Here is a 16,714-nt window from a genome sequence, read left to right on the forward strand (position 1 = left end):
GGCTAGGGCCTCCTTCCAGGGACGATCCCGTTTGGCCCACATGCATGTGACAACGCTCGAGGAAGCCGTCTCCCCGCATTTAGCAGCCTTGTCCCCTGGATTTGTCCAGAGTGCCGTGCTTCACGAGTCACATGCCACTTCTCATGCTCCTTCCATCCACACCATTGGCCTTTGCACTGAGGGTCATTGTCCCCTTTCACAGATGAGAAAACTGAGTGTTGGGTGGGGCATCTAGCACTGGGTAGAGGCAGCAAGGGGGGAGGCAGTGGGGGGATGTCCATCCGGGTCAAAGGCAGGGCTCTTCCTTGGCTTTGAGCCCCACCCCTCACAGCTGGACTGGTCTTTGTCTTCCAGGGACTGATGGGGAACATGGGGGAGCCTGGACTGAAAGGTGATAAGGTGATCTGAATACTCCCTTGTTGCACTGTGTTTTATCTGCATGCCAACTCCCCCCACCCCCTCGCTGCGGCTGGCTTCTTACCAGGTCCACCCCCCACCCCCGCACTCCTGCCTCCCCTCTGGCTCCCCTAAATCTGTGCTCCCCAGCTTCTTCCTTGTAACTCAGGTGGAGCTCAGGCAGGTGGTTTGGGGCATGGAGACCCTGGAAGGGGGCGTGGGGGCTGTGAAGGCATAGGTCGGGGTCAGGTAAGGCGGGTCTCTGAATTAGGACAGCAAAGCTGAGGCCAGCATCTGGGCTTGGAGGCCAAAGCCAGGGAAGGCAGACGGTGGGGTGGAGGGTGGAGGGGGAGTATTATTGCTGAGATGACAGGCCCCAGGGCAGGTATGGTGTGAGGTCCAGAGGCCTCTCCCAGCCACAGGAGGAAATGAACCCACATAAACCACCCCAGTTAGAACCGGGCACCCGACCCCAGAGAGCACGGGCTTTCAAAGTACAGCAGAAAAGCGGGGACGGGCCTCTGAGCCCCTGACCCGCTTTCTTCCCAGTTGCCATGGGGAGGCCACTCCTGCCACATGTCCTCCCCGCACAGTCCTGCTGCCAAACTCACCCTGTGCCAGACCACGGTTGGAGGCGGGTAGGTGGGACCCCGGGGCCCAGGCACGCGGCATCTGAGGCACAGAGACAAGGAGCACTTGGGGCAGTGTCTCATGCACTCTGCCCTCTGGCCGTCCTCCTGCCCTGTCCTCTCAGCCTTTCAGCAAAACAGGCACCCCAGAGGGGGTGTGGGAGGGCTTTCGGGCCCTATCCAAGCTTCCACAAGTGTGAGTAGATGACAGCCGCTCCCGTGGCCGGGCTCCCTCTGCACCTGTCTTCAGATAACGCCACTCCCCGTACACCTGAGAGGCAGCAGCAGAAGTCCGTGCTGGGCCGTCTGCCTGCTCTGCGGGGATGGACCCCCGGCTTCCGAGCCTCGGTGAGTTAGGAAGCCTGCCTGAGCACACGCAGCTCGTAGTAACGTCAGGATTCGAACCCAGGCACGTGCCTCCAGAGACCTCCACCACGAAGCAGAACTGAGGGCAGAAGGGGAGAGCTGATGAGGCCCTTGGAGGTCACCTCCTCCAGCTCCTCCGAGTCTGTGCTGGGCAAACAGCCCCAGAGAATTAGAAGAAATGCAGTAAAGGAAACTCAGCCCTGGGACTTAGAAAATGCAAAACTCTGGGCAGAAATGGACACACCCAGACTGTCCTACCCACCCCAGCCCTAGGTAGCCAGGGGGTGCAGTGCTCACCCCAGGCCTCTCTCCATCTGTCTCCACCTCTTCCATCCCCTGCAGTCCCACCCAAGCCCCTGGCTGTAGTCCCGTCCCCCACCCCCGACCTCAGCTCCACCTCTGCCCTGCTGGCTGCTAAGCCCCCTCTTCTGTGACCTTCCCCTTGAGATGGAGGGGCTTTCTGTTGGAGGCAGGGGCTTCCCCACGGCTACCTGTTTACTCTGGGGTTTGAGACACCAGTACTCTGGAAATGTTGAAGTCATGGATAAGGGAGAAAGGAGGCAGGGGGAGCGAGGGTGTAAGCACTGAGCTTTTTATAGGCCCTTCTGCAGACCTGGCCTCCAGCTCACTGTTCCTCCAGGAACATGGAAATAAACGTGTTACATGGAACTCGGCTGGCTTGCTGACTGCTGGTGCCTGGGACATTTCGGGATGTGAAAGCTCTGGAAAAAAAAGAAAGAAAGAAAAGAAGTGGAAGAAATTGTTTTCCTGCCCATAGTTAAAAAAAAAAAAAAATTAAATACGACCTTGGGGTTGACAAAAAGAAAAAAGAGCTCTCTTTGTTGCCCCTTTAGCTGGGGAGGGATTTTAATGTGGCTGAGAGAGAGGTTCCGATCAGCCCCCTTCCCCCACCCCCCAGGGATGACGGGGCCATCCCTTCATGCTCCCCAGTCATGCTGCCTAGAATCCCAGATTTTCCATGACCCGGCCTGGCCTCGGTCCCACTTACAACCATTTGGCTCTGTCTTCCTGCGTGGAGGCACGTTCTGGAACCAAGACTCCCGCTCCAGCCCCAGCTTTCTCTGAATCCATTGTCCTGGTTTCTTAGGTGTCTTTTTAAACATTTTTTTTTTTAAACCCCTCTGCTCCTCTTTTAGATATTAAAACAAAACAAAACAAAACAAAACACAAAAAAAAAACTTCCTTGGCTTTCAAACCTCGGGGATATTTTACAGGGTTTTCCAAACTGGAAAAACCAAAGTAAGTGGTTTTTTTAAAGATTTTTTTTTTCTTTCTTTCTTTCTTTCTTTTCTTTTTTTCCTTCTTTCTTTTTTTTTTTTTTTAAATTTTGGCTTTTGTTTTACCGAGGAAGTTTTTCTGCCGGTTTGTGGCCTTAGCTGCATGATGTGGATTCTCCACATCCTCCTGGGTTTTCTCCCCATTCTCCCAACTGTTCCCGGGGCTGGGAATGTTCTCTGAGCCCTGGGGCCAGGGTATTGCTGGGAATGTCCCACATGGAAGGCTGGAAATGATAAGGACTGCGTGATGTGACTCCCGCGGTAAGAAGAAACATCTTCCGATGTGGTTCTCCGACAGTTCGTTTACCAGGATGTGGCTGCAAATAAGGAGGGACCGGAAGAGACCACTGTCACCGAGCCTGTGCCCTATGTCACCTTAGGAAAGAAATGCCAGAACTAACTCGAGACCCATTTACTCGCTGTTGGCACATAGTCTCAGCAAGACTATGTTTGTTTCTCGTGCTATAGCTAATTAAGAGCAACTAATCAGATGCGGGCCTAAGCTGATGGCTGGCATCGAGGCTCGCACAGAAGGGAGAGTGACGGCTCCCAGCCTGGTGGTGAAAAATATCAAGCGATAGATGCAGACACTTAGAAACCCCAGTGATGGGGGGTGGGGCACTATACAGGCTACACTTGCCCCTGTGTGACATCAGCTGAGGAAGAACTTGATGGATCAAGAAACCATTCCTCTGATCTGTACGTGCCGCTTCTCCTGGTAAGGCCAGGCAGCTGAGCTTGTTAGCGGAGTCGTCAGCCACCTGAGCAACCCCAGGCAGACGTGCAGACAGGTTGACGTGGTGCCCCCCAGGCCCTGGCTCTCCGGGGGGGCCTCTGCCCTTTACTTTGACAAGGCTGCCGCTGGTGAGATCCACTTTGGGGACAGCCTCGGCAAAGCCGTACCTTGCCAGTGGGTCTGGAAGCGGGGAGGCGCCCGGAACCCCGCACGGTCTCCGTCGTAACGTTCTTTGCTGGTGTATATTTAGGGTGAACAAGGGGTTCCCGGTGTGTCAGGAGATACCGGATTCCAAGGAGACAAGGTAATTGCGGCACATTTGCCCCCTGCCCCCTGCCCTGCTCTTCTCTGGTCCTGGCTTTCTTCTCGGGGTCCCTGATGGGCCAGGATCCCCCTGCAACATGGCTTCCTTTCACATAATCGTGGCTTCTCCAGCCTCAGTACCCCCATCACCATCTCTTCCCTGGACTTTACAACAGCCTCCTGACTTTTTTCCAGGCCCCCAGCTTCCTCCCTCCCAGTCTGTCTTCCTCACTGCCACAAAGCTCTGCTCGTTGCTCACAAACCACCCATGGCTCCCTACTGCTCCCCGAGTGATGTCCTGACTCCCCAGCACCCGGGACCCTAGTGAGCAAGTTTCTCAGACCCATTCCTGCCCGTTGCTCTTAACATCCCTGTGCTCCACGGAAGTGCCCTCTGCAACCCCCCCCCAACGGTTTTGCACACACGGCTGCCTTGCCTGGCACCCCTCCACTCAGCCTCTGCATGGCCCAACCTACCCATCATTTAGAACCTCGCTCAGATACCATTTATTCCACCTGCTCGGATGGTGGCCATTTCCCTCTCTGCATGCCCCGAGCAGCCTGTTACCTGTGCAGCACTTGGTAGATGGGGACTTGTGCTCACCCCCCTGCCAGACAGCAGGCTCCCTCAGGACACTGCCCCAGACCGCCCTGGTGTAGCTGAGCTCAGAGTCCTGCACAGAACATTTAGGACACGTTTGAGTAAGTGAGTAACTGGCCTTACTGACTGATGGATGAACTGGGGCAGCCTGCCGAGGCCGGCTCCTCTTTGCCTGTGTCCGGCACCATGTGGCCACATCTGGCCCTCACCCAGCCAGTCAACGAGGCCCAGATGTTGGCCAGCTCTCCCTCTTCCTCTTCCCTCCCTCCTGGCCGGCCTGTCCTGACCCAGCCTCGGTGTCTCCGGATTTCGAGCCATCCGGGCCTCGCCGCTTCCCCTGCCGGGCCCCCGTCTACAGAGTTCCTCACGCATAAGGGCACTGACAGTGCTTTTGCTTGGAGCCCTGGGGTCCCGGGTGCCAGGACAGTTTGGTGAGGAATAGGGGCTACTGTTTCTGCTTTGTGTCCCCGAGGCCCAGCCCCCAGGGGTGCCCAGCTGGAGCTTACAAGCAGGGAAAGCGAGGGGGGAGCTCGTCTCCCCCAAAGGTTGGTGTTCTCTGGGCCTCAGCTGGGCAAGGATGACTGAGCAGCTGTTCACCTGGCCGTTTCTGTTCCTTACTAACCCCAGCTTGCTCTTGGCCTTTTCCAGGGGAGCCAGGGGTTGCCAGGGTTCCCAGGCGCACGGGGGAAGCCAGGGCCTCTGGTAAGTACCTTTTGTTCTGACACCCCCAAACCTCACCCTCTCCAAACAATCATGCAACATGGCCAGGGGCGGTCACATCCTGGACCTCGTTTCCTCCTGCAGCAGCTCTGGGAGGCAAGCAGAGAAAGACAGCAATGAGATTCACCCATTTTACAGATGAGGACGCTGAAGCCCAGAGAGGCAGGAACTCACCCAGCGTCGTACATAGGCCGCAGTCAATGTCGAGTTCTGGGGAGAATCAGAATCTGGGGCTCCCAAGCCTTGAAAACAATAGTAGCATGAATATCAGCAGTGGGTGTCATGTGTTTGTTGAATGTTACTATGTATCAGACCCTTCCCATACAATAGTTCTTTAAAGAGTGCCAGCCATCACCCCAAAGGCTACAGAATTATTATCCCTCCCATCTTACAGATGGGGAAACTGAGGTTCTGCAAGATGAAGTGTCTTGCCCAGGGTCCCATGTCTGTAAGTGTAGGAGGCGGGGCTTCAACACTAGCTCCTATCAGTCTAGGCAGATTTCATTCATATGCTCCTGAGCTTTTCCAACTACCCACAGCCTGGGGGGTAACACAAGGGATCGTGGCAAGTGGGCCCTCACTTACCCCTGCGTCCCCCGCCATCTCTTCTCTTCCACAGGGCAAAGTTGGAGACAAGGGATCCCTTGGGTTTCCTGGGCCTCCTGGCCCCGAGGTATGTGATGCCATATTGCTGTGTCTGACTACAACTGGGACTGAGTGTTGTCCTTGGGAAACTGAGATACGGAAATCAGGGGGTGGGTGGAGCTAACCTGAGAACACACAGCAAACGGGAGATGGGGGCTGAGAATAGAAGTTCTGAGATCAGAGATCTTTCCTTTTCTGACTCTGTGCCCTGGCAGCTCTCACTGTCAGTGGGACGGAAGCTGGCCTCAGAGACTCTGCCTAGCTCCGTGGCCACCTTTAGAGTTTCCAGAAAAAACATCAGGAAAGCCCTCTGAACTCGGTCCTGCACCCTTAACAGGAGCTCCTGCATTCTCGAGCCTGAGCCCTGGAACCCTTCCAACCACCCACACTCCCCCTGGAAAAGGTTCAAGGCTCAGCACTTCCAGGAATGGGGAGCAAGAAGCAATGATAAAATTCTGGGGTTTGAGTGGAGAATGAGAAATCATGAAGGATGATCTAGCAATTAATATAACTTGCCTTAGGTAGGTAGAGCCCCGAGAGGTTCTGGCACGTGTGAAAATCCACACCAGTCCGCTAACCGTCTATCAGCTAGCGCCCACATGTCACGTATGGCAGGCTGAGGCATATAATGGCTGAGCTTTTCCACTGGCCCCTCCGACTGGGACCATCTCTGGAGAATGGGGTGCTCTGTGCCAGGGCTGCTGTCTGTCCGGGGTCCTCAGCACCCAGGTCCTCCAGGGAGTTTAGGGGGCAACCCCAGCAAGCCCCCCCCGCCATGTATACACACACACACACACACACACACACACACACACACACACTCCCTGGCCTCCGACCTTGCTCGTTCACAAGATCTCAGAGGCAAAACTCTCTGTCTGCCGAGCTCCCCAGACCCTTCCAAAGATCACTCCTGGTATCGCCCAGATAGATGAGGGATGGTTTCCTGAAAGTTCTGACTTCCCACTGTGTTGACTTTGGCTGTGACACAGTTCCAGCTCTAGACGAATGGAGTTGGCCTGTCCTCCGTGGCCTCGATTCCTTCCCCTGGCCACTGAGGAAGAAGACTGTGCTAGCGGTCTGGCTTTGCCAGCAGGCTGGCCGCTGGGGGCGGGGTGCATGTCGCCTCATGTTCTTTGGGCACCTCCTCATGCCAGCAGGCTGCATAGTGTCTTTGGGATAAGAGCACGCTGAATTGCCACCACAACCATGTGAGGGAGTTATTACTGCCACCATGTCCCAGATAAGGAAACTGAGTCACTGGGTAGTGGAATGACTTCCTCAGGGCCACTGCTACTTGTAGCCAATAAGGTCTGCTTTGGTTCTCTCCTGGGTCCCCGCACAGATCTGGGGTCCGCCTCTCCCATCTTTGTGTCCTGTTTGGATTGGCTAACTCGGTGTCCAGAATATGGCTCTGCACAGCTGGAGACAGAAGCTGATGAGCATGTCAGCGCCTTCCTGGGTCTCTGCTCCTTCTGAGACCATGGGCAGGACGGCGGGGGGGGGGGGGGGGGGGGCGGTGCCCTTTGACTCTGCAGCCCTCGCTGAATTCGCTTGTTCACTCATCAGTGTGTCTGATCTGTGTGAGTGCCAGAATTTGATCAGCATCCTGACATCCGGGTTCTCCCTAGAGATAGGCCCACTCCAGGCAGGACACGGGACCCCAAATCCTTTTAGATACGGATTTTTATTGAGTGCTTAGTGGGTGGCCAGACACTGAAGTAAGTGCTTTGTGCTATCCACTTCAAGCCTCAGAATGGCCCTGTAAGGTGATGTAGTCACCACTTTACAGATGAGCAAGCCAAGGCCCAGAGATGCTCAGGAACCAGCCCGGGGTCACACAGTCAGTCGGTGGCAAAACAAGTTTTTGAGGCTCTCAGTTTATTATTATTTTTTTATTTTTTTTTTTAACGTTTATTTACTTTTGAGACAGAGAGAGACAGAGCATGAACGGGGGAGGGTCAGAGAGAGAGAGGGAGACGCAGAATGTGAAGCAGGCTCCAGGCTCTGAGCTGTCAGCACAGAGCTCGACGCGGGGCTCGAACTCATCAGCCGTGAGATCATGACCTGAGCTGAAGTCGGACGCTTAACCGACTGAGCCACCCAGGCGCCCCGAGGCTCTCAGTTTAAAGAAAAAGATGTGGTGCTTTGACTTCCTGTGACCAAAAGGTCAGAGAAGAAGAAGAAGAAAAAAAAAAAACAAAACACTTATGAAGACAACATGGGAGGAGGCATTTTGATCCCAGGGATTTATACAAGAAGCTTTTGGTTTCTAGTTGTCAGGAAACTTAGGAGGTAGTTGGGGCTGCCCTAAAAGTGAATGCGGTGCTAGGATGAATTAGCAGAGGTATTACACTGAAAACAAGGAAGGGGATTTCCCATGCTGGCCTCTGCTGGTCTATTCATATCCAGAGAAGCATCGGCATCCTAGTGATTGCCAACAATGGAAGTTGACCACTTGGAAGTGGCAAGACTGAGGGGCCCAGGGCCCCTGACTAGAAACCGTCGAGGGAGCAGCAAAGGGCAGGCCTGTGGGGAGGGAATAACTGGTCTCTGAATTGTGCAAAGACCACTGTGGGAAGAAGAACTCCCTTGTGCTTTGTGGGGTCCTAAGGGGCAGTATGACGTTGTCAAGGGGAAAAGGAGGGGGTTCTGCTCCATATCAGGAAGAAGCCTCCATTGCACGGTGATCCATTCATTGGGAACCGGCTTGGTCTGGGAGCAGTGAGCCCTCATTAGTGACAGGGAGCAGAGCCCAACACAGCTGGCCAGGATGGAGGGGGGATTTCAGCTTTGGATAGGAGGAGATGAGCTTATTTAGATCAGCATTTCCCAGTCCCTTCAAAGTCGCCACAAACCCAGAACATAATCGTGTCTGCAGGATCACCGCGAAGGATGACGTTTGTCAAAGCTGAGGGTGGCTAGCTAAGGCACTCTGGCTGCCGCGGGCCCAGGACTTGGGAAATTCTGGCTCAGACAACCTTGTGGGCTCTGGGAGCTTTTTCCAGTGCTAAGTATTCTCTTGCATTGTCTTATTTAATTTTCTCAGCAACTATCTGAGATGTATGGGCTGTTCCCGAGATACCTGTGTGAGAAGAGAGGACCGCAGGGTCAAGGTGGTTAACTGAGCTGCCCAGGGTCACATCCCACGCAGGAAGGGATGGAGGCCCGGGTCAGTGTCCCTCCAAGACCTATACTCTTAGCACTTCCCTTCACCTATGGGTGACCCCTGTTCTCTGTTTGCCCTCAGGGGTTCCCCGGAGACATCGGCCCCCCTGGGGACAACGGCCCAGAAGGCATGAAGGTGAGTCCCTGCCTAGGGCAGCCCCAGTCTCTGCGGAAACCCCAGGCCTCCAGGGCTGGCTCCCTGGCTTGGAATTGTTGGGGGTCTCGCCAGCCTCTGCTGGATGTGGGGGTGTCGCCTCTGAGACAGCTTTTTGTTCCCTTCTCACCAGGGTAAGCCTGGAGCTCGAGGCCTGCCGGGACCCCGTGGGCAGCTGGGGCCCGAGGTGAGACTGTCTGCCCCCTGCCCCCTGCCCATCCCCTGCAGCCCTGCCTGCTCCATCCTGGGTCCTGGAGGCCTCAACCAGGGCAAAACCCTGGGCTGCCCCAGACTTGCCTTCCAGCTCATCCTTTCCAGTCCTGCCCCGTGACCCTGCCAAGGTCGTTCTCTGACCTGGCCTGGCTGGCAGGGCAGGTCACTCTCTCCCTCCACGGCATCCCCATTGCCCCGGGGTTTTCTCTCTGGAGGCCACCGCCTCTGCTCCCGCCCGCAGCACAGCTTACCGGGGCGTTGGGCGGGGGGGGGGGGGGGGGGGGTTGGGTAGAGTAGAAATTATCAGCTCCATTTTACAGGTGAGACCCTGACACTCAGGGTGGAGGCACTGTGTTGGGTCCCATGGTCAATGGTAGGCAGGGTCAGGATTCAAAGCCATGTCTGCTTGAGCCCAAAACCCATGACAGAGACCCTGTGCTATTAACTCCGTGTTCCTGGGAGCTGCCTGGGGGGCATCCCCAGAGAATTCTATGACTTGCAGCGCTAGTGAAGGACAGATTGGAGATTTGCTTATTTCCTCATTCATGCTGAAGGGGGTGAGACGTTCTCTGTGGGTGGGCCTGTTGGGCACCCCATGGGCTGGCCCCAGGTTTTCTCTGCACACGAGGCCCCCCACCACCCACCTGGGCTCAGGCCCCAAGGCTCCCATGACACACAGCCCTGGGTGAGGGTACAGGAGGCCCCGACTTGCCACAACCACAGGCACGCATCCAGCTGACATGGATCCCTTCACAGGCTGGTTTTGGGTCTGGCGGGGTCCCAGCGCTGGCTCCGGGAGCTGCCACGTGGGGCTGTTTTCCTGGAAACCGGGTGTGGGGGGGAAGCTCCGGAGAGGGCCTCTTGGTCAGGCCTGCCATGCCAGAGAGACCAGCTTGGAGGCTTCCCCTAGCCTGCGGGAGGGCCAGGAGTGGAAAGGGAGGGGAGGGGAGGGGCGCCAGCTACGTGCCTCAGTCTACACCCACGTGACCACTAAAGAGACTGCCACCTGCTCACATCTTCATGGATTCATTCATCCACTCTCGCATTCATTCACTTCTTCGTCTCCTCCCTCTCTCATGCCCCTGTCCCCACCTTCACTCACCACACGTCCATGAGATGCTGCACACCTATCTTGAGTGGTGTTTGTAATGGTGTAGGGGATGGGGCCTCAGGAAGGAATAAGAGATCATCACTGTCCTCCAGCAACTCAACTTAGGCTAATCATCATACTTTAGGATGATCCTCTCCATTCTGCACCATTCTACAGGGGAAACTGAGGCACAGTGAGGCTAAGGTTTGCCTTAGCAGAATCAATGGCAGAGCTCAGGATAGGGCTCATATCTTTGAGCTGCAGCCTGGGGCTCTGTATCCACAGCATATGAAAGGGTTTGACTTTCGGCCCAGCACTGTTGCGAACCTGGGCCTGTCACATTCAGATGACATGGGGGGGTCCCATTCATGCAGATGTCCTTGTGTGGCCTGAGAGGGGGCCCAGCAGGGGGACCAGAGGTACCCTTTCTCTTGGTCCAGGAAGGCTCTCCTCTGTCCATCCCTTTCCCTCCTTACAGGTCAAGTTCTCTGAGAGTCTCACTGGATTAATTTCTCTTCTTTTCCTCTCTTGTGTCTCCCAACTCTAGGGAGATGAGGGACCCATGGGGCCACCCGGGGCCCCTGGCTTAGAGGTGAGTGTCGCTGGCCCCCAGGGGAGGTGGGATTTGTCAGCGCTGAGCGAGCTGTGTGCAGACAGATGACATCTGGGTGGTGCTGTGCAGAGAGGTCATCAGAGGGAGCCTTGGGCCAGCCAGAGAGGGGACTAGAACAGACACCAAAGGAGAGAGACAAGAGACAGGAAGCTGGCCGGCCGTGGTGGCCCGGCTGCCATGTGCTGGGCTTTGTCTCTACTCTCCTACATTTGATTCTCCATGAGAGTGGCATTGCTGGTCTGGGTGTCATCCGAGGCCATCGGGCTCAGAGTGAGGGGTTGGCCCCGTGTCTCAGTCTAGAACCTAACCTTGCAAGCATCCCGCCCGACTGCTCAGCCCCAGGTGGCCTCTCACAGGGTCCACCCCAGCTGACTGTGTAAACCAGCAGTGTGTGCGCGCTTTGGTCCTGGGGCCTGATTACCCTCTCAAAAAAACAATCAGGGACCCCCGAACGCTTTTCTTTGTGTGCGTTCCACCTATTGATATTAGTAATTAAAACTGAAAACTTTTCAATGTATTTATTAATTCATTTGATGGAATAATAAACCCATTTCATGTTAACAAAAATAATAGTTCTACAAACAAGACAAAACAACACAACCCAACCAGCTATGTTTTCCAAAGCAAAATGATCTAACGAAAAGAGTGGCATTGTTTTACCATTTTTGCAAATCTCTTTAATGTCGGGTTTAATAGAAGTCGGCTGGGTTCTCCCATCTGCTTCTGCATTCAATCTGTTCCTGCTACCACATGTCATGTCGCCTCTGGAAAAGTCCGCTCACACTCAGGAGGAGAGAGACACAGTAAACAGTGTCTTAGCATTATTACGAACCATAGTTCTGAGGTTATCAGTCCCTTGAAAGGGCCCCAGGGACCACAGGGATCCCCAGACCACATTTTGAAAACCACTGGTATAAACTCTCCATTCCTCTGGGCCCTTTATCTTCTGTGCCCTCCTCCCTTTTCCTCATTCCCTGAAAGCGGGTTTCAACATCCCCATTTACAAACAGGACAGGCCTGCGAGGGGAGACTTCCTTGAGGTCACACAGGTGCAGACCCCTCCCTGCATCTCCAGCATAGCCTGGTGCCCCCGGGGCTCCAATTCCCTCCCCCCCGCATTGTGACCCTCTCCTGCACCAGGGCTGGGACCCCGGCGAGGCTGCCTCTGCCCCCCACTCACTCACCTCTCTCTGTTGCAGGGCCAGCCTGGCAGGAAGGGGTTTCCTGGTAGGCCCGGCCCGGATGGCATGAAGGTGAGGAGTCCTGGAGGCGACTGGGCTTGGTGGGTTGAGGGGGACACCGGGGGAACAGAAGAAAAGGGGAGCCAGCCAATGAGGGCCCCAGGAAGGACCCCAAATCCCACGGGCAGTTGTGCAAAGGAGGGCGATGGTCCCCATTATCACAACGTATTGGTACCAGAGAGGAAAAAACGACCATAACCTGAATGTCCAACAGCAGAGTAGTGTTCAAGTACCGGGATACAATGCGACCACGAAAGGTGGTGTAGTGGAAAAGTTCACCGGATGGGAAATGCCCGTGCGCGTCGACGTGGTGGAGGCAGGAAGCAGGTTACGGATGGAAGGTTAGGCCCCGGCCTGTGGTGGGGGCTGATTGTGCCGTGTTCCCGGGGGCCCGGAGCAGAGGCTGCAGTGTGGACGGGGGCTCTCTCTGGGTGGTGAGAGTATAGGACGTTTCCGTCTCCTTCTGTGGGCCTCTAGGTTTTCCCCATCCTGTGCAGTAAATATGTATTATATTCGTTAACAGGTTTTTGGGGTTTTTTTAATTGTCCTAAAAGAACCAGCCTGCGTAGGAGGGTGATGACCCCGGCACACGGGCCCATGGGCAGCCTCGCTCACGGGCTTTCCCAGGACTCCCCTTGGGGGCCATGTTGGGCCACGTTTGCAGCTGGGCCAACTCACCAGGGTTAGGGCAGAGCCAGGGTAGCTCAGGTCATCCGTGTCCCCCTCCACTCGGGGAACATGGCCCGTGTGCCTGGCCCCTCTGGTCCTCTGGGCCCCTCTGGGCGTGAGGCCTGGGGCAGGAGCTGGAGGGGAGGACGAGGCACAAACCCCATGGCGGTGAGCCGCGTTCATTTGTGAGCCAAACTCCTGGCTAGTCCGAGCCCTCGTCCTGCCCTCTGAGGTCTGGGTCTGTCTCCCTCGGATACCAGCTGGGTTTCTGTGGTGGGAGCAGTGACACAGTCTGGCTGGATTTATCCCACGGGTCTGCTCGCCTCTCTGCAGCTCGCGCCGTGGGGAGACCAGGGCAGCCGTGGCTGCCGCAGGAGCAGGAGCCACCCCAGCATGGGATAAAGCTGGCAGACAAGGCTCCAAGAGGCCACCAAGCGTGAGAGCTGGAAATAGCCTACAAGACAAATGAGTCTGATTTCCCTTATTTATAGTTAGGGACGCTGAGCCCAGGGCAGGGACAAAACTCACCAGTCATTTTGTGAGCCGGGAGCAGAGCTCTGGTGGGTTAGCGTCTAGGGTGCAGGTGCCCCGACTCCCTAATTCCCTGCTCGCCCTGTGGTGGGGCAGCTTGATACAGTAGGAATGGGGATTTCAATCCGTCAGGCCAAAGTTTCCAATTCTAGCCCTACATCTAGCTTGCTGTGTGGCATTGAGCAGATCGCTTCGCCTCTCTGAGCTTCATTTGCCACCTCCACAACATGCGGCAGGTTGATGAAGGGCCCAAATTAGATTCAGACATCAGGGCGCAAGTAATGGGTGGCTAGGGCCATGTCTGGGGCCAGAGGTTCTGTCCAAGTGTCCCATGTCCCCGCCGTTTGAGATCTGTAAGGCCAGACGCTGGAGTTGAGGTTCCTACCCTTCCCTACCGGTGGGGGCTAGGGCCAGTCAGCTGGGGTGTCCCCCAGGGGGACCTGGACCTCCCATCACCCATCCCAAGCCATCTTTCTCTTTGCTTCCTTGCAGGGAGAGCCGGGTGACCCTGGACGGCCAGGGCCAGTGGGTGAGCAGGTAAGTCAATACTGGTCTCTGAACACAATGACTCTCTTTATCGAAAACTCACTCTGTGCCAAGCCCTTTGGTGAATGCTCCACATGCACCTGCCTTTTGTCCCCCTGCCTAGCTCCTGGGGTCAGTTAGCTAGTCTCCGCTTTCCACTGATATGGCCACTGACTCTCCGTGGGGGTGAAGTCACCAAACAAGAAAGCCGTGAATCACAGTCCCATGGCCTAGCTCTGTGGATGTTTTTGGAGCGTTGGTCCCAAAGGGGTTACATGACTTTGCTCCCAGAACGTTAAAACTGGAAGAGCTTCCACTAATCGCCCGCCGTGCCCCATTTACAGATAGGGAAGCTGACAACCAGAACCATAACCACCTGCCAGGGGCTCTTGGCCCAGGCAACCCTCACTTAGAAGGAAAGTGAAATTCAAGCCAGGGGCTCTGGGAGGCGGGGAAGTCAGGCGAAGTTCTGAAGAGGAGAGGGGGCCGCGAGTCGTCGTTAAAAAGGAGGCTTGAGAATCACGACCTTCATTATTGAGGCCCAGGGTCCTCGGTGCTACAGAGAAGCAGCTGTGAGTTCTGGGAGAAGAGACCGCAGGGCCCCTCCTCTGTAGCCCAACACAGCCTGAAAGCCTAACCTCTGGGCTTGGACGGCAGGTCGAAAGGTAGCGATCTCCTCCACTGCCTTAAAGAAGGACCTCACCCCCTCAACTCTGCAAGGCACTGGTTCAGGCCAGAAGAAAGAATGGCGTTGGGGACCCTGAAGAATCTCTCTGCTGAGAAACGCCATCAGTGGCGTGAGAGTCGTGCACGACGGGTTTCCTCACCAGGCCTGCAACATCTGTTGGGGGGAAGAAAGGAATTAAAGCAGGGGGTGGACTGGATTTTTGAAACCTTTCCAGTGTCATTCGAGCGCATTCTGTGGGAAGCCCGGGAGTTTGGAAGGGCTGTCACGGCCTGGATATATTTCCTGATTGGAAAAAAAAAAGGCAATGCGATCAGCAAATTTAATTTCATAGTTATGCTGATGGTAAGGGCCCTCGGGAAATAGATACTCAGAATCCTAGGATGTTGGAACACGGAGGGTCCTTGCACAGCACTCTGTCCTGGGGTCCTAACCTTTTTTGTGCCTTGGGCCCTTTGGCAGGCTGGTGAAGCCCATGGACCCCTTGTCAAGAATTAGAGTTTTTAAATGCACAAAAATGCCAAATGGAGGATTGCAAAGGCAATCGATTATATTGAAATGCAATTTATGAAGGTATGTTAAGTGCCATCTACTCACAGCTATCCTTCTTTACGAACGCTTGAATAATGAGATCCAGTAGCATGTCTAATAGCAAAGCCTCAATTTTGAACAGTGACAAGCCTTAGTGACACATTTTGAAATCTCTGCGACGGTGACTGCACTGTGACGTGTAAATATCTGTGACAGTTACAGGTATCGTGGGTTTGTCGGCTACACTCACGTTTGAGGGAGATGCCCAGTTTCAGCTAGAGATCGGTGAAAATAAAAGTTGTAATTTTTTTTCCTAGTCAAGCTCGGGGACCCCCTGAATTCCATCCCCAGAGCCTTCCAGGAACCCCGGTTTAGCCCACGTTGGCCACCTGGTTGACAAAGATGACTAAGCAAAGAAGTAGCGAAAGCTGGGGCCAGGCGGAGAGGGCATCTGGCCTGGGGCAGCGGCACGAAGGTCCCCGTGGATGGCGCAGTCCCTCGCTAGCCGCCTGGCTCGCTGGGACCATAGCAAGAGAGAGGGGCCTGTCTGAATTGTGAGACAGAGCTGGAGACCTGTGGTGGGGGTGCCACGCCAGCTGTGCCCTTGGCCCCTCCCCCGTGTGGAAAGGGGCAGGTATCTCCTGTTCACGGCAGAAGCAGAGGATCCCCATGAAGGGTTATAAGGTCCTCCTTAGGATCACAGTATCGGCCACACTGATTGGGCTCCTGCATCAGGCTCCGTAGCAAACACCGTCGCCCCCACTGCCTGCAATTCCCTCCCCAACCCAGGGCGGTAGATGTTAGTCTCCCCATTTCACGGATGAGGAAACTAAGGCTCTGAGGAGCGAGGCAGCTTGACAAGATCTCCCCCCAGGCAGTAGCACAAGTGTCAGAGCCAAGGTTGACACTCGGGGCCGCTGGGTTCCCAAGATCCACCTTGGAGGGACTGGAAAAACTTTAGACCTCCTGACCCCTTGCTGTTCTGTAACAGCTACTAAGTAAGAGTGCAGATGGCTCGCCAGCAAGCCCTGTCCTAGGTGCTGGGGACACAAAGATGATCACAGGCATGGGCCTTCCCTTTAAGAAGCTCTCTCTGTCGGGGGAGAAGCCAGGCATGTAAACACTCCCTCCCTGAGATGTCTGTTCCAGTAGAGAACCCACAGCTGTCCTGTTCCCAGTTGCACGTCCCAGTGCCTGCCGAGGGAAAGGAAGGAGGGAGGGAGAAAAACTCCCATAAGCAGACACCAGCCCTTTTATCTGTAGACAGTGTGAGGACCAGGGCAGGCTCCTTCCCCAAATCGGGGACTCAGATCCTGCCCGTGCAGTGCCCGCTGTGGGTGACCATCCACCCCTATGTCCTCACGCCAGCTGGAGAGGAGCCCGCGGTGCCCGCAGCGGTCAAAGCTGCTTCTCCACCCTGCCCCCCTCCACCAGGTGGAAGCCCTGGGCCCCTAGGGCTGGTTTCCTGGCCAGCTTCATCTCAACCCACAGACTGGGCCTGCCAGGATCTTCTGGGACACTGCCCCATGGGTGTCCTGGGGGCCGGAATGGGGAAGTGGGGCACTTGCTGTATGGCCCTTATTCATTAGGATCCTGTTTGGCTT

The 16,714-nt window shown here is 55.5% G+C and overlaps 1 protein-coding gene across 9 annotated transcripts in view; it reads left to right on the forward strand.

The window, feature by feature from the left end:
- The window catches only part of COL27A1 (collagen type XXVII alpha 1 chain), a 140,830-nt gene that overhangs the window by 69,028 nt on the left and 55,088 nt on the right, over nucleotides 1-16,714 (forward strand). For all 9 annotated transcript variants that reach the window (XM_086683806.1, XM_086683804.1, XM_086683805.1 and 6 more), the window contains 9 exons: nucleotides 355-399; nucleotides 3,676-3,729; nucleotides 4,977-5,030; nucleotides 5,668-5,721; nucleotides 8,941-8,994; nucleotides 9,146-9,199; nucleotides 10,863-10,907; nucleotides 12,128-12,181; nucleotides 13,862-13,906. In XM_086683806.1, coding sequence (XP_086539932.1) covers nucleotides 355-399; nucleotides 3,676-3,729; nucleotides 4,977-5,030; nucleotides 5,668-5,721; nucleotides 8,941-8,994; nucleotides 9,146-9,199; nucleotides 10,863-10,907; nucleotides 12,128-12,181; nucleotides 13,862-13,906 — 459 coding nt within the window. The remainder of the gene's footprint in view (nucleotides 1-354; nucleotides 400-3,675; nucleotides 3,730-4,976; nucleotides 5,031-5,667; nucleotides 5,722-8,940; nucleotides 8,995-9,145; nucleotides 9,200-10,862; nucleotides 10,908-12,127; nucleotides 12,182-13,861; nucleotides 13,907-16,714) is intronic.

The sequence above is a fragment of the Puma concolor genome, chromosome D4 (genome assembly GCF_028749965.1).
Source record: "Puma concolor isolate L17-30 chromosome D4, mPumCon1.1.hap2, whole genome shotgun sequence".
Classification (NCBI taxonomy): domain Eukaryota; kingdom Metazoa; phylum Chordata; class Mammalia; order Carnivora; family Felidae; genus Puma; species Puma concolor.